At 43.2% G+C, this 18102-nt stretch overlaps 1 protein-coding gene across 1 annotated transcript in view; it reads right to left on the reverse strand.

Moving 5' to 3' along the window:
* The window catches only part of LOC122744502 (2'-5'-oligoadenylate synthase 3-like), a 69894-nt gene that overhangs the window by 46499 nt on the left and 5293 nt on the right, over positions 1–18102 (reverse strand). The window contains exons 5-8 of the mRNA XM_043990014.1: positions 15199–15352; positions 12980–13092; positions 5436–5589; positions 5170–5305 (exon numbers count right to left, since the gene is read on the reverse strand). Coding sequence (XP_043845949.1) covers positions 5170–5305; positions 5436–5589; positions 12980–13092; positions 15199–15352 — 557 coding nt within the window. The remainder of the gene's footprint in view (positions 1–5169; positions 5306–5435; positions 5590–12979; positions 13093–15198; positions 15353–18102) is intronic.

The following is an 18102-nucleotide window of genomic DNA, read 5'->3' on the forward strand; positions in this document are numbered from 1 at the left end:
AATGGATAACTTCATTAATATAAATCAGGGCCTAGCTTATTGCGTACCCACAGTAATCAGTACCCATAACGGGAATATAAAGGGGGCAGGTCATATAACAATGATACATTGACAGGCTATAGAAACTCAAACTAGGAATAAATGATAAGATACTTTCTTTACATGTCATCATGATTCTCCTAGAAGTCAGCTTTACTTATGGAGAGACATCATCCCAGATACTCTGTGCTTGTCCCAGCCCCAATTACATGTTTTTCAATATAATAAATTTCCTTTGAAATTCTATATATTTTATTTTATATATTTATTTTAGTTTATTTTTTTGTTTTTTAATAAAAGTATTTTATTTTCTAATTACATGTAAGGATAGTTTTCTTTCTTTGTTCTGTGTTTTGTTTTCGTGAGGCATTTGGGGTTAAGTGACTTGCCCAAGGTAACACAGCTAGTAAGTTATCAAGTGTCTGAGGCTGGATTTGAACTCAGGTCCTCCTGAATCCAGGGCCAGTACTTTATCCATTGTGCCACCTGCCCCGTAAGGATAGTTTTCAACATTTGTTTTCATAGGATTTTTAGTTTCAAATTTTTCTCCCATTCTCCCTTTCCTCCCCCCTCCCCAAGACGGAAAGCAATCTGATATAGGTTATATATGTAAAATCACATTAACCATATTTCTACATTAGTCATATTGTGAAAGAAGAATCAGAGCACAAGGGAAAAACCTCAAAAAAGAAGGAAAAAAACCAGCCCAAAAGTAGAAACAGTGTGGTTCTATCTGGATTCAGAATCCACAGTTCTTTTTTCTGGACATGGAGAACATTTTCTATCATGAGTTCCTTGTGTCAAAAGAATGGAATGTGATAGATGAGATTGGGCAAATACTCAGGAACCCACCTGAGTGGATTACTGGCTGATTTGACTGGATTAGTAGTTGACTAGATGCTAAGCACATCTGGCTGGTACTTGAGAGTACTTAAGAAAGCATAGTTCTCAGAATCTAAAAAAACTTTGAACTTCCGGCCCAGTCAACCAACCAGCTTAAAGAACCTCCCATTTCTGGGAGGGGACAGGAAGGAGGAAGGAGAGCCTGCACAGAGAGTGCTGTTTCTTTGGGGTTCCTGATTTCACCGTGGTGGAGGAGAGAGAGAGAGAGAGACTCCAGAGGACTTCACAGGAAAATTGAGGAAAGATAGGATTGCCAGGCTGTACGAATTCTGTTCTCAATCTTTCTTTCTATCTTTCAATAAACCCTTAAAAATCTAAACTCGTTTTTATCAGTGATTTTAGTCAGTTTCCCCCAAAACTGGGGGAACAGATTAAGACCCACATTTAGAATTTTAAATTACACACTTGAAATTGTTTTGGATCATTGCACTACTGAGAAGAGCCTAGTCTATCACAGCGGATCATCATACAATGTTGCTGTTACCATGTACAATGTTCTGGTTCTGCTCCTCTCAGTCAGCATCAGTTCATGTAAGTCCTTCCAGGTTTCTCTGAAATCCATTGCTCCTCATTTCTTACAGCACAATAGTATTCCATTACATTCGTATACCACAACTTGTTTAGCCATTCCCCAACTGATGGACTTTCCCTTGATTTCTAATTCTTTGCCACCACAAAGAGAGCTGCTATAAATATTTTTGTACATGTGGGTCCTTTTCCCTCTTCTATGATCTCCTTGGGATACAGACCTAGTAGTGGTATTACTGGGTTAAAGGGTAGGAACAGTTCCATAACCCTTTGGGCATAGATCCAAATTTCTCTCCAAAACAGTTGGATCAGTTCACAGCTCCACCAACAATGCATTAGTGTTCCAATTTTTCCACAGCTTCTCCAACATTTATTATTTTCCTTTTTTGTCATATAAGCCAATCTAATAGGTGTGAAGTGGTACCTCAGAGTTGTTTTAATTTGCATTTATCAATAGTGATTTAGAGCATTTTTTCATATGGCAATAGATAGCTTTGCTTTCTTTTATTTTCTGTATTTAACAACATAATTCTGAAAAGGGAGCCACAGGATTCACCAAACTGCCAAAGGAGTTCAGGTCTCAAAAAACAAGATTAAGAATCTTAGACATAAATCCTGATCATGTAAGGGGTGGGGTGGGGCATGAATATCTAGGAGGGGCAGGAAAAACTGCCTGTAGGAAGAGGCAGGTAAACTCACCCTAGGAGGAACCAGGGATTCTCAAAGGGAGAAGGGAGCATATGCCAGACATCTGTTTTCCTTTTTAATACATACTTGACCCATTTTTCTTCCATTACAGTTTCTGCTGTTTGAAGGTAACCCTGGACACTTGAAGGTCATCCCAGTGGAACCAAGAATCTGACAAGTCCCTTTCACCTTAAAAGGCTCCAAGTATGAAGCAAGGCTATCTCTAGTCTAAAGACCAGTGTACCTGAGTTTGGGAGGGCACATCACAGCAAGATTGACCACTAAGTGATAAGTCTTTAACTTATGATGAGAGTTCTGGAGGGGTTGCTATGGGAACCCATGAATGGGCAATCTTCACAGATCCTTGCAATATTAATTTTTTTGTTTGTTTTTGTTTTTGTTTTGGGGTGAGGCAATTGGGGTTAAGTGACTTGCCAAGGGTCACACAGCTAGTAAGTGTCAAATGTCTGAGGCCAGATTTGAATTCAGGTACTCTGACTCCAGGGCCTGTGCTCTATCCACTGCGCCACCTAGCTGCCCCTTGCAATATGAATTGAAGTAAGCACCCCTATTTTATGAATAGGGAAACTGAAACTCAGGGAGGAAAATCTGAAACTAAGAATTTATTATTGTTGTGAGAAGCTGCCTGCAGCTTCTGCAAACCCAGTTCTCAAAATGGTATCAATCATTGACTGGACAGTAGCAATGGAGAAAAAAGTCAACTTTACTTATTTAGTAATCATATAGTTGGCACGTACAGATCAAGAATACATACTGATTGTCCCAGGAAATGCCTGACTTCCCCTTGACTGGACATGACATCTGAATGGGACTACTCGGGCAGTGCCCAAAGGGTGAGGTATCCCTCACTAGGCATCTCATTCCCTGCTGGTTGGTCTCCAGATACCACGTCACCAGTGCAAAGATTTAACATGATGTTTTAAACAAAAATCACCATTGTCTTCTAGCTGCCCACTGTTGAATAATATTCCTTAAGTCCCACATCAGTTAGTCAACAAACATTTATCAAGGCCCTATAATGTCAGGCATTGTGCTAAATGCTGGAAATATGAACAAAGAAAGATGAAAACAGTTTCTGATCTCCAGGAGCTCACAGTCTATTAAAATGTGATGTTTAAAAAGTTGGAGAGATATAATCTCAGGGTAGTCATTTTATTAATAAGGCTAGTGTGTTATTGATAAAAGAGGTCAGTGATACTCTTGAATTCCAAAGATGCCTCATGGCAGTGGGCTCAAAGTTTATATTCCCCTGGAAGAGCAGGTGTTCCTGAGGGGGTGGCAATCAATTCTGATTGGTTAACAATTAATGAGAGAATGAATATTATAATGGGAGGTGGGTTATATTACAGTGAGGGTCTTGAGGTACCTGACTTGGACTTAAAAATTTCCATAGTACCTGAATAAAGGGAGAATCCATATTTCTCAAGACCTGTCTGAGTAATCACAATTAGCAGGAATCCATCCATTCGCCTAAGCTTAGAATTTCTTTTCCTAAGTAAGTCTTTGAGAAAGATTTCCCACACTGGTTGATTTCTGGATGAGGAAACAGGAAAGGAGAAAAACCTGGGTCTTGGTTCAAAAATTAGTTCTTAATGTAATAGAGAAAGACTCATTTCCCTCAGAGGTAGACAACATGCTAGTAACTACAACTAAATGAGATACAGACAGGACAGACTAGAGGTGGCTTGAACGTCTAGCCATACCACAGCCTGGGCATTGCAGGATCACATATTCAGAGTTAGAAGGTGTCCTGTTCTGCTTGGCCCAACCCATCCTTGTTCACTTACACATGCCATCCTTATAAAGATGTCACTACATGTTTCTGATAAAACTGTTGCATTCACAGTTCTTGGAATCACAGAAATGGAGAGTAGGAAGGGACCCGGCCAGTCCTCTCATCCAATGCTGCCTGTTTTCCCTCTGAGGTCCCTGAGAACCAGGGGGTGGGGGAACCAGACTCAGAGAATTGTGCAGGTGGGCTCCTGTTGGGTGAGAGGCTTAATCTGGGAGTAATGATTGTACTCTGACAGGACCTCTTCTGAGTAACTGGGCACAGGAAAGCCCTTGCTTCCTTTCTGTGTCTGCTCCACCTGAAAAGAAAACACATTTAGCTTGGAGAATCTGCCTACCCATGACTTGGGTGTGGGAGTCACTGTGGTCCTATAGGAAGAACCTTGGGTGGCTAGGTAGTGCCATAGTGCATAGAGTGCCCAGCCTGGACTCAGGAAGACTCATCTTCCTGAGTTCAAATCTGGCCTCAGACACTTACTAGCTGGGTGACCCTGGCTAAGTCACTTTACTCTCTTTGCCTTGGTTACCTCATCTGTAAAATGAGCTGGAGAAGGAAGTGGCAAACAACTCCATGACTTTTGCCAAGGAAACCCCAAGTGAGGTCATCAAGAGTCCGATATGACTGACAATGACTCAACAACAAAGAACCTTATGCTGGGACTCCAGAGAACCACATTCTACTCCTGGTTCTGCTACTAACTGGTGTGGTAACCTGACTTAAGACCTTTATCCTCCCTGAACTTCAGTTGCCTTAGCTATCAGATGGGGATAGTTATAATTTCAACAGGACCCAGCAGTGTGACTGTGAAAACAAAAGAGTATGTGGTGTTCTGACACCTACAGGTCCTGGGAAGTGAGCAGCTCAGGGCCCACTGTGGGAATGGGTACCCAAAACTACCAGAACTCTCTCTCAATTCTTCTGTATGTCAATTTCTGTGAATTCCTCTCTCTGTCACTGTCTCTTTGTCTGGCTGGCTGGCTCTTTTTCTTGCTCTCTCTCTCACTCTCTCTTTCTCTCTGTCTCTGTGTCTGCCATTGCTTTGTAGCACATCTCAGGTATATCTCCACTGCTCAGTTAAAAGGCTCTGTTGAAAGTGGTCTTCCTTGGAGTAGATGAGAAAAGTGTGTGTGTGTGTGTGGGGGGTTATAACCATGCTGGGGTCCAGTGTAGGGTGGCAGATGGGGAATCAAGGAGGACACCCTTGAACTCTTCAATATCCCCAAGGTCATGGGAAGTGCCAGTCTCACGGTGACCTTTGATGGTCAGAGCCCAGCTGGGACATTCAGCTGAGGTCAGGAGTAGACCTCCACATTCCAACTTCAGATGACCATGATTCTGGGGTCAGAGGAGCAGGAGGGCTGCTATGCAGAGGGAAAGGCTGCCTGAATCCATGGGGGCCCTTGCTGGGGGTGTCACACTTACATACAATGTACACATGTACACACCAGGGAAGGCTCTCACTCACCGGGACATCCCATGGCTCCACCCAGCTCCCATCCAAGTTTCGAAAGCATTGGGCATATGACCATGCTTTAGCTTCTTCTGCCAGCCTGTCCCAGCGCCATTGACGTCCACCCCCTACATCTCCAGTTGGGTCAGCTGGGTCCAAGATCACTGGCCTAGAGTGCAGAGCAGAGAATGGAGGCTAATGAAGAGATTCTTCCCAGGTAGCCAAAGCCAGGAAGACATTTGGCCACAACAAGGCCTGGCCCTCTCCCCATCCTTTCAGAAACGTAGACTACAGTGATACCACTGGTTGTCATGCCTAAAGCCTTTGCCTTCAGGATCACCATTCTTCCTCCAACAAGCCCTGTGAGGTTGACCCCAGAGGAGGACCAAGGCCCACAGAATAATCTTGTCCACAGCATACAACTAATGACTAGGGAGGCATCAGGGATCAGCCATATCAACTAAAGAATCACAGTCGCGCAATGGTTCCCCCGAGAATAGTAAGTTAGGGAGTAGCGTTGCTGGATTGAGAACTGTGCAGCGTTTTAAAGTGATATTCTCATTACCTAACAGGGTTATTTCATACTTAGCCAGCCTTTGATCTGAAAAGGCTTGTGTCCTGTGACGTAGTAAGAGAGCCTTCACTTCATGAGGGCATTGCACAGTTAGAGGGTTACCTAGGACCAAATCAGAGGCTTTTTCTACCAAAAGGGCTGTGGTCGCCACTGCTCTAAGGCAAGGTGGTGCTCCAGCCACTACAGGGTCCAGCTGAGTTGAATAGTAGGCTATAGGGCGTTGGTTAGGCCCCAGTGATTGAGTCAGAACTCCAGAAGCCACCCCCCTTTGTTCATGCACAAAGAGAGTGAAAGGCTTACTATAATCTGGCAGTCCTAGGGCAGGTGCTGATAACAAGGCCTGGTTTAATTCTTTTATGGCTGAGAGATGCTGGGGATCCAACTGTAAAATGTCTGGGACAGAACTTTTTGTAAGAGCTATGAGAGGTTTAGTAATTTCACCAAAAGAGGGTATCCATTGTCTATAGTACCTGGCTGCTCCCAGAATGGCTCTCAACTGCCTCTTAGTAGTGGGGGCAGAGAGTTGTTGAATGGCCTGGACTTGCTTAGAAGAGACAGAGCGAGTTCCAGCAGCCAAAATAAATCCTAAATATTCTACCTGGGGCAAACACCATTGTACCTTTGACTTGGAAACCTTGTGTCCTCTCTTGTGCAGCTCCAGCAGTAAGTGATGGCTGTCTTCCTGACAAATTTCAGCATTAGGAGAGGCCAAAAGTAAGTCATCAACATATTGTACTAGTGTGGAACCTTTAAAGGTAATGGAGGCCAGATCCTGCTGTAAAATTTGGGAAAATAATGTGGGACTGTTTACAAATCCCTGTGGGAGTCTAGTCCAGGTCCACTGTCTATTTTTCCAGGTAAAAGCAAATAAATATTGGAAGTCCTCATGTACTGGTATGGAGAAAAAGGCAGAGCAGGGGTCTACCACTGTGAAACATGTAGATTCATAGGGAATTGAGGAAATTATCATAGCCGGATTTGCGACTATAGAATGTCTAGGAATAACATAATTATTAATCGCTCTAAGATCTTGCACAAAGCGATAAACAGGTTTACCATCTGGCCCAGGCTTGAGTTTTTTAACTGGCAAAATGGGAGTATTGCATGGAGAGTGATGACATGGAATAATAATACCCTGGCTTTTCAAAGCCTCAATTATAGGTGTGATCCCTTCTATTGCTTCCCTAGACAATGGATACTGTGGAATGGAGGGGGGTGGTCCCCCCTTAACTTTAAAGGTAACAGGCATGGCAGACTTAAGGAGCCCCACCTCATTAGGGGATGAGGCCCATAAAGACTCAGGAATGTCAGAGGGAATTTTGGATACTACCCCTACTGTTCCTTGAGCTTCTGTAAGTAAAATTGGTCATAAATGAACAGTATCCTCTGGCAATTGTAGGGAGACAGCCCCATCTGGAGCACAAGATATGGTTGCTCTAAGCTTACAAAGGAGATCACGACCTAATAAATTTACAGGGGCATCAGGCATGAGTAAAAATGAATGTTCTACTGTTAAGGGCCCCATAGATACCATGCGAGGATTCAATTTTGCCACTCTCTGGCTCTTTCCTGAGACTCCCACTACATTCAAAAATCCTACAGGTCTACACCCAGCATCTGGTTTGTTTACTAATACTGATTTAGAGGCTCCTGTGTCTAGCAGACAATCATAATAAGTCTCCCCCACTTTTAGGGTGACATGTGGTTCATTACTCTGGGGAGGTGAATGGACTGGCACAAGTGTATTCAAAAAATCTGGATCTGGGAATATATGGCTTTCATTATCTATGTTCCATTCCTCCCCAAGACACCGTCATTCCTGTGTCCTCCTCTGAGGGGGACCCTTGTTACCATTTTTCTGGTACTGCCTTACTGTATTCCTCTGAAAAGATCTATTTCTATTTTGATTTCGCCTGTAATTAGAATTAGAATTTCTTCTCCAAGTCCTACATTCTCTCAATTCATGCCCCTCCTTACGACAGTAACAACACACTTTAGTGTCCTTGTTCCGGTGTTCACATGGCTGACTAAGAATCGCCGGTGCCAGAATGCTCTGTTTAGGGTGATCTGGACCTTCCTCAGTCAAAGACATAATTTGCAAGTTCCTTAATCCTATCTACTGTGAGAGTTCTCCAGTCTGGACATTGTTTCAGAAAGTATCTGCGTATTTCTGGCAGTGAATTATAAACAAATGTGTTGAGAACAATATAGGAATCTCTTAAATCTACTGGATCCAATCTGGTGTACTGTCTAGCGGCCTCACAAAGTCTATCATAAAATCTGTTTGGTCTTTTCATTAGACTCCTGAGGTAGGCTTAAAAATTTCTGCCAGTTTTCCGGTTTTCTAGAGCAAGATTCCATTCCCTTCAGAAGTGTTTCTCTAGCATCTTTTAATCTTTGGAAATCCATATCATTATTATAATTCCACTCTGGATCCTTTAGAGGCCATTCCACATCGGCCTTACCCTTCGCAATAAGGGCATTTCCTGCTGAGATAATATCTGTAATCTCAGTTGGGGACAGTAAAGTTTCCATAAGGCACGTAACATCAGCCCAAGTGGGTTGATATATATTAAATATAGTCCTTAACTGTGAAATTACAGTGTTTGGATTTTTCTCAAAACTAGGGATGATTGATTTCCATGCGCTCAAGTCACTTGGTTTAAAGGGGCTATATTTTCTGTCTTGAATTGGTGCTCCTTTTTTGGTATGTTCTATAGTTTCCTGCAGGGGGGGCAGTTTCTGCTGATCTGATTCTAAACTTGGATCATCTCTAGTAGAAAGAGCCATCTTGACAACTCTCTCCTTATGTGACAATTTCCCCCATATTATAACAATGATAATAGCAAAAATAAAATCCTTAGTCGTATGAACTATGGATGTGGTATTAAAAGGTATTTCAATTTCAGGCATAAAATTTCTACTTATATTAAACGTATTTTCCCAAAGATTCACACTTAGACCATTATACAAAAAACTTTTTGCTGCCTGAATGAGGCAAAAACCAATAATGTTATGAAGGACCATTGAGTAAACTATTCCTCTAAGTCGGGACGTTATGCTGTCCCAACACATTCCGATGAGAAAAATCAAAGGGATAGTAGAATATTCGAGCATCTTGCCCTTTAAACTGGGCTGGCTTTTCTGTTTAAAGCAAGGCTTTTAGAGGCTTAAAGCAAGGGAGATTAGGCAAATGAGGCAAAGTCAGTGGGGGTATTTAAGAGAAAGTCCACTAAATTAGGTGGCTCATGGCCAAACTAGGGAGGGTGGGAGGGTCCTTAAGGTCCCATCTGGGTCACCAAACTGTGAGATTAAAATTGGATATTAGATCATAAATCTCCCCTACTTAACCTTTCCCTTAATTTATCTCCCAGACTAGTAAATGGAAGAAGCTTCTGGTTTTCTAGATAGAGCTTTTATTGTATGGTAGTTACAAGGTGATGTTGATTAGAAGGATAGGAAAGTAGAAATACAATACAAATTGTCTTAAGTCTAGGCTTAGTCTATATTCCGTATAAAACTCACCAAAAGCCGAAGGCCACCTCTGGGGAGAGAGACCGAGTCAAGCGTGTGCTGTTAACCGAGAGCCGGGCCGAGTCAAACTCCAGTCTGTGTCTGTCTGTGCAGAGCAGCCAGGAGACCAGCAGAACAGGAAAAAGGCTCCCACTTCCGTTCTCTCCTTGCCTTTTAAGCTCGCACCCCGGAAGTCGGAAGTCGAGTGCTCAGCAGGCAATGCTGTTGGTCTCCTCCCCGAAAGGGTGGTCCTAAAAAAACCCAAAAACTGGCGTCTCTCCATTATCTAACCGACTGTTAAAACTTTTTACCACATTCCCCCCCTTTTGTTCCTCAAGAAACAAAATATTTCCTTGACAGAACAGTAAAAAGAATATAATAACTATTGCTAACTAATAATATGTGAACAACAATATAGAAAAGAAAGAGAGGAAAGTTTTTTCCAGAGGGGCGATTTTTTTGTCCTCATGAACCGACGCTTTGACATTAGTCTTGCAAAGGGAGAGCCTCTGCAGAGAGTACATGTTACAGATAGTGTATATTATAACAGAAAGGAGATAGTAAAAACTAATAAAGCAAAACAGTTCATATAAAGTCTCTGAGTTCTCTTGTCTTCTTGAAGTGGTAAGATGTCATCAGGAAGAAACTGGATTCTGGTCTGGAAAACTGGATTCTGGACTCTGGTCTGGAAAGCTGGATTATCTTCTTTAACTGTTTGAATTGCTGTATTTTTACTAAACCTTAGCATAGCATTGTCAATGATCAAATTAATAAATTCCATTACAACACAGTATCATCAACATTGTATGCTGTTCTACTGTGATGGACTGGATACTTCTCACCAATGCAGTGGTACAGAAGAGGTCCAGGGGACTCATGGTGGAAGGGGATCTCTAAATCCAGCCAAAAAAAGAACTGTGGAGTATAGATGGTGATTGAACCGTACTATTTCTTTTAATTTTGGTGCTGTTGTTTTTCTATTTTGAAGTTTTTCCTCATTGCTCTGATTCTTCTCTTATAACATGACTAATGCAGAAATATGTTTAATGTTATTTTATATATATATATACACATATATACACATATATATACATACACACACACACATATATATAAAACCTTTATCAGATTACCTGCTGTCTAGAGGAGGGATGCGGGAGGGCATGGAAGAATAAAAATCTGAAATTGGAAGGCTTGTATAAACAAATGTTGAGAACTATCTTTACATGTAACTGGAAAAAAAATACATTTATCAGCAAAAAAGAGATATGACTGACAATGACTCAACAACAACAACAACAAAGAACCTTATGCCGGGAGTCCAGAGAAAACCAGCTGCCCCCCTCCCCAGAAATCTCTCTGCTCTGCTCTGCTCACCCCCATGTTCCAAACCTGGCTTTTACAGACCCAAGAGGATCCTCCCCCTGCCTGGGCTCTCTCTCTCTCTCAGGGCAATGAGAGTTAAGTGACTTGCTCAGGGTCACACATTTATTAAGTGTCAAGTTTTTGAGGCCAGATTTGAACTCAGGTCCTCCTGAATCCAGGGCCGGTGCTTTATCCACTGCACCACCTAGCTGCCCCGTGGGCTTTCTATCTTTTTCAAGCCTTCTGCTTGGTCACCCGAACTGACTTCCCTGTATCTTGGAAACACCTGTTCTTTAGGAAGGAGGAGATGGTGTCTCTCTTGAAAGTGGTATCAGGTAAGAGATGCTCTTTGATGTACTTGTCTAGTTCCTTTGCCCGTGTTTGAGAGAGACAGAGAGAGAGAGAGAGAGAGAGAGAGAGAGAGAGAGAGAGAGAGAGAGAGAGAGAGAGAGAGAGAGAGAGAGAGAGAGAGAGAGAGAGAGAGAGAGAGAGAGAGAGGGAGAGAGGGAGAGAGGGAGAACCGCCTTCACCAGCAGGTCACACTTCTTTTTTTGTGTGTGGGGCAATGGGGGTTAAGTGACTTGCCCAGGGTCACACAGCTAGTAAGTGTCAAGTGTCTGAGGCCGGATTTGAACTCAGGTACTCCTGAATCCAGGGCCGGTGCTTTATCCACTGAGCCACCTAGCTGCCCCACAGGTCACACTTCTAAAAGAGAATGAGCTGTGTTTGGGAGGCTCCAAAAGGAAGTGTGGAAGAGAAGAGGGATTAAACTGCCTGCCAAAATGAATGTCTATAGATAGAGCCGTTGTCCTGATCTCGTTGTTATGTTTGTGAAACCCCAATGGGCCGCTGATGTCACGCCAATACATTGAATCTCTTCCATTTGAATTGTTTTAGGAAGATTCTGAAGGTCTCCCTGTCCTAAGAGGGAAAACCAAGAGCAGAGAGCAAGTCCAGCGTGCAAGAGTCAAGTGCCAGCCAAGAGAGCCATTTCCAATTCTTCATGACTCCATTTGGGGTTTTCTTGGCAGAGATACTGGAGTGGTTTTGCCATTTCTTTCTCCAGGCCATTTTACAGATGAGGAAACTGAGGCAAACAGGGTGAAGTGACTTGCCCAGGGTCACACAGCAAGTCAGTGTCTAAGGCCAGATTTGAACTTAGGAAGAGGAGTCCTCCTACCTTCAGGCCTGGCTCTCTATCCACTACAGCACCACTTAGCTGCCCCTGAACTCATCAACCCTAACTTCCTCCTTATCCCCTTCTTCACTAATCAGTCAGTTTCTGCTCATTTGCTCCCTTGTCCCCATGAGGAACTTGCCTCACGTTTCTCTTTTGAGCCTTCCTGGCCACAGTCCCGCTTCTGCTTCTTGACCCCACCTGTGCCAAGAGGTTCTTCTCTTTTCTTCTCTCTGCTTCCACCCCTCCCACCATCTCTGTGGTGATTTGGGCCAGGTACTGAAATATCATTTGCCCCAAGAAGTCTTTGTGGCTGAATTTCCCATGCTCTTCCTGTTTCACTGGGTGTCCCCAAACCCAAACACCCAAACAAACCCACAAATGCCTCTCACCCCAGTGTTGGTACACAACCACACCTGATTCAGTTGGAAGATGTGAACTGCCCACAGGAGATCTATGTTCTTGTTGGATGCCTAGGTGTACAGTTAGCTACCTCAAGGGGAGGCATGATAGATATCTCCTCAATCTCACCCATCCCTCTCCAAGGGAGATCGATTCCTTCCTGGAAGGGTTCAGGAGAAGGATCAGGAGGCTGGCCATTCTGTTCTGCTCTGAGAGAGGGAGTCCTAGACTAGAATTCTATCTATCTGCTCCCTTTAAACATTACTTACCTAAGGGCAAGACTTTTAGGTTCAACAGCCAAAAAAGCTATTAACTTCCCTGGTGTAGAGAACTCAGAGGGCCAGAGGCCTTTTCTGAAGTTCCCCTCCCTGGTGTTATGCCCAAATCTTTAGGCTTGAGAAGGAATGGTTAAGGCTATAGTCCAAACCTTTAGGAACGTCAAGGATCTGTTAAAGTGTTCTGAGAATCAAGAACAGGGAGTGAGGAAGTCTCGTGACCATAAGATTAAAAGAATCTCGGCGGTCTCACCATCTGGTGACCTTAGGGCCCCAGTCCAACTCCGGAACAAACAGCAACATAGTTGCTACATCAGAAATAGTCAAAGAACAGCCAGCACAGGTTTGTGCATATGACATCTGGAACTAGGAGGAAGTGCCACAGGCAGAGTCCAGGTTCATAGTCCAAACAGGAAGCCCAGGGGGAGTGTGAATAAGAACAAAGTGATAGCTTCAGGTGACCAGCAGCTATGGTTTTGGAGGATAAAAGAGCACCTCTCTAGGATAGAAAAAAGAACTCTGATCATGGGATAGATAGGCCCACACTGGTCTTGGAGCAGGCGGCTGCCAATAAAATACGCCTTCTTGCTTGTAAGATTTGTCCCTGATTTCTCTACCATCTCCGGATCTGACCCTGCAACACCCTGGTTACTATCCATTAAAAGGGCAAGGATAGGGGCAGCTAGGTGGCGCAGTAGATAGAGCACCGGCCCTGGATTCAGGAGGACCTGAGTTCAAATCCGGCCTCAGACACTTAACAATTACTAGCTGTGTGACCCTGGGCAAGTCACTTAACCCCAATTGCCTCACCCCCCCCCAAAAAAAAAAGCAAATAAAAAGGGCAAGGATATTCCAAGTTTATACCCATTTGCTTGACGCCTTTCCATCAAATGTTAGTTATAAAAAAGACAATCACAATTATGGAATAGATATTAAATCAATTTATGGTAAACAGCATGGAAATCAGAAAAGTAATACAGATTTCAATAGGCTAGAAAATATACACCTTGCATAAGCTTTCACACGGGCAACAAGATCTTTAGCCTCAACCAACAGAGAGCCCCCAAATTCAAATACAGGGCATTTCCCCAAAGGCTAGGGAGGTAAACTCAGTATCAGGGACATGTAAAGGAGCTAGTTTCCCTATACACCTGTCACTCCCAAAGTCTTTTCTCTTTCTCCAAGGGTCTCTCCTCAAAGAAAGTCTGGAATGACATGTGTCCGTCTTGAAGAAAGAATGAAGAATGTGTGCCTCTTTAAGCTAATGCTGCCCTCACACCAAATAGGGTCACACTGGCATGCTCTCCACCAATCCAAACACATGTCCCAGAGGCAGCAAACAGTACTGGCCTGTTCTGAAGCCGTATTGGGGTTTGTAAGGTCCTAAGCATTGCACACAAAACCTATGATTGTAGGGTCCTTAGCATTGCAGACAAAACCTATGATTGTAGGGTCCTAAGCATTGCAGACAAAACCTATGATTGTAGGGTCCTAAGCATTGCACACACAACCCATGATTGTAGGGTCCTAAGCATTGCACACACAACCCATAATTGTAGGGTCCTAAGCATTGCATCTAAAGTAGGATGCATTCTGCCTGTAGTTATGGCTTGCTCATAAGGTTGAAGTCTTTGCTGGCTTCCAGGGTCTGCTCCATCTGCAAGCATAAGATAAGCACATTTGCATTAGAGAGGCTGCCTGCATGCTCCTGATAGGCAAGCATGGGAAGGGGTGGGAGGGACTCACTGGACACTTGTCCATCTGGGCCCTGGCAATGAGCTGGGGAAGTCAGGTGGAGAGAGATCCAGGCTGAGAGCATAGAGACCTGAATTCCAGTCCTACTTCTCCCACTGACTGGCCACATGACCTCACTCAAGACATTGACCTTCCCTGGACCTCAGTTGCCATAGCTCTCAAATGGGTTTAGTAGGGCTCAGCAGGACTCAGCAGTGTGACTGTGAACAACCAAAAGAAAAGGCTATGTGATCTTCTAAGGAAGTTGGGGTCATTGACAGGTTCTGGGAAGTGGCCACCCAGGGCCCAGTGTGGCAGTTGGTACTGAGTGGGAGTATACTTTTCAGTTCTTGGGGCCAGAACCCAGTCATTCACTCACTCACTCACTCACTCACTCACTCACTCACTCACTCACTCACTCACTCACTCACTCACTCACTCTCTGTCTGTCTGCCTGCCTGTATCTCTGTTTCTGTCTCTGTGTCTCTGGGATTTATGCCACATCTCAGGACTCCACTGCTTAATTAAAAGACTCTGTTGAAAGTGGTCTTCCTTGGGGTGAACCAGAAGGGATTATAAATGTGCTGGGCTCCAGTTTAGGGGGGCAGATGTGGATGCAGGAAAGGCATTGTGTAGAGGTGAAGACTGCCTGAGCCCATGGGGGCTCTTCCTTGGGGTGTCACACACACAATGGACACACACACACCCACACACACAGGAGAAGGCTCTCTCACTCACCGGCACTTTCCATGGCTCTACATGGCTCCCATCCCCATTTTGAAAGCAGAGGGCAGATGACCAATTTTGAGCTTCTTGTGCCAGCTTGTCCCATTTCCATTTACATCCACCTCCTACATCACCAGTTGGGTCAGCTGGGTCCAGAATCACTGGCCTGAAGGGTAGGACAGAGAGTGGAGGCTAATGAAGAGATCGCCAAGGTCAAAAAGACATTTGCTCCAGGTTTGTCACTCTAGATGTGTCTAGCACAAAGGAGGAACTTAATAAATGCTTAGTGACTGATGAATGGATGTGCATAGAGCTAAGTTGGGTAGGGCCCCACCCTGATAAATCAAGCACTTATGGCAGAAGAAGAGCCAATGGCAATGCTTCCCTGGTTTTTCCAGCACACCTATCCCTTCCACCCTTGACCCACTATTCACATGTTAAAAAAACAGATTATTACAGGAATGAGGACTGAACCTGTGATTTCACTGGAATAAGGAACTCCCAAGTGAGAAATTCCCTCTACTAAAGCAGGTCAGCACCACCTCTGAGATTTAAGAGTCCTAAAACACTGGTTCTCTGTGTCCTGGACTCCTCTAGGTACCCAAGGAAGACTTATAGACCCATTCTCAGAAGAGTATTTTTAAATGCATAAAATAAAATTCATGGAACCACAGTGGAAACTCATTCTATTGAATTACCATTATCAAAAATACAGGTTGTTGGGGGCAGCTAGGTGGTGCAGTGGATAAAGCACTGGCCCTGGATTCAGGAGTACCTGAGTTCAAATCTGACCTCAGACACTTGACACTTACTAGCTGTGTGACCCCGGGCAAGTCACTTAACCCCCATTGCCCTGACCAAAAAAAAAAAATACAGGTTGTCCCAAAAACTTTAATGCAGTTTCAAAAATAACTTGAGACTAATTGACTGAAGAAAACAATTCCTTAAAAAATACAGTTATCCAAATGGGGAAAACAATTGGTCAAAAGAGAAAGGAACTGGGGCGGCTAGGTGGCCCAGTGGATAAAACACCGGCCCTGGATTCAGGAGTACCTGAGTTTAAATCTGGCCTCAGACACTTGACACTTACTAGCTGTGTGACCCTGGGCATGTCACTTAACCCCCATTGCCCTGCAAAAAAGAGAGAGAGAGAGGAGAGAGAGAGAGAGAGAGAGAGAGAGAGAGAGAGAGAGAGAGAGAGAGAGAGAGAAACTTTTTTTTTGCTTCAATGTTAAAAAAAGAAACTAAATGGATAATTTTCAGCAAGTTAAATTAAAAAGGTTTTGCACAAACAAAGCCAATGCAATCAAGATTAGAAAGAAAGCAGAAAGATGGGAAACAATTCTTAAGGTCATTGTTACTGATAAAGGCCTCATTTCTCAAATATATATAGAAATGATTCAATTTTATAAGAATATGTCATTCCCCAATTAAGAAATGGTCAAAGGGTTTGAACAGTCAGTTTTGAGATGAAGAAATTAAGGCTATCTATAATCATGTGAAAAGATGTTCTAAATCACCATTGATTAGAGAAATGCAAAATAAAACAACAATGAGGTACCACCTCACACTTATCAAATTGGCTAATATGACAGAAAAGGAAAGTGATAAATGTTATAGAAGATGTGTGAAAAATGAAACACTAATGCATTGTTGGTGGAGTTGTGAACTGATCCAACCATTCTGGAGAGAAATTTGGAACTATACCCAAAGGGCTATGGAATTATCATACCCAGCAATATAACTACTGGGTTTGTATCCCAAAGATATAAAGAAAAAAAGGGAAAAGAACCCACATATACAAAAATATTTAAAGCTGCTCTTTTTGTGATGGCAAAGAATTGGGAATTGAGGGATGCCCATCAATTAGGGAATGGTTGAACAAGTTGTGGTATATGAATGTAATGGAATACTATTTTGCTATAAGAAATGATGAGCAGGCGTATCTCAGAGAAACCAAGAAAGACTTGCATGAATTAATGCTGAGTGGAATGAGCAGAATCAGGAGAACATTGTACATAGTAATAGCAACATTGTGTGATGATTGACCATGAGAGACTTAGTTCTTCTCATAAATAAAATGATATGAGACAATTCCAAAAGACTTGTGATGGAAAGTGCTCTCCACATTCAGAAAAACGTCCAAAACTATGGAGTCTGAATGCAGATTGAAGCATACTATTTGCACTCCTTTTGGGTTGTTTTGGGTTTTTTTCTTTCTTGTGGTTTTTCCCTCTTGTTCTGATACTTCTTTCACAACACGACTAATGTGGAAATTTTAACATGATCGTACATGTATAACCTATATCAGATTGCTTGCTGTCTTGGTGAAGGGGCAAGGAAAGGGAGGGAGGGAGAACATTTTGCAACTCAAAATCTTACAAAAATGAATGTTGAAATCTTACATGTATATAATTGGAAAAACAAATACTATTAAGTAGGGAAAAAGAATAGCTTGAAACTGATTAAAACCTGTGTTAAAACACACACACACACACACACACACACACACACACACTTCCAGCCTCCAGATTAGGAACTTTTGTCTTACAGCTCGCTCCATCACATCTGATCCTAATTACAAGCCCTCTGACACAGGTAAGACAGGTGGTATCACCCCCATCTTACAGAGCAAGAAGCTAAGGCCCAGGGAGGAGGGAATGGTAGAGGTGGGACTAACCCAGGGAGTTTTTGTAACTAAAACAGGGTGACTGAGGCTTTGTCACTGAGGTGTGGAAAACTAGATGGCAGGGTGTGCAGGGTCTCAGCAGTGGTAGAGACCGCTGAGCTTAGCACCAAATAAGATGGGACAGGGAGCTTGGCTCTCAGAATGGCCCAGGTTTCAGTTGTGCTTTGTATACTGTGTGAGTAAATCTCTTGAGCTCTCTGAGCCTCAGTTTCCCCATGTGTCAGATG

The sequence above is a fragment of the Dromiciops gliroides genome, chromosome 1 (assembly GCF_019393635.1).
Source record: "Dromiciops gliroides isolate mDroGli1 chromosome 1, mDroGli1.pri, whole genome shotgun sequence".
Taxonomy (NCBI): Eukaryota; Metazoa; Chordata; class Mammalia; order Microbiotheria; family Microbiotheriidae; genus Dromiciops; species Dromiciops gliroides.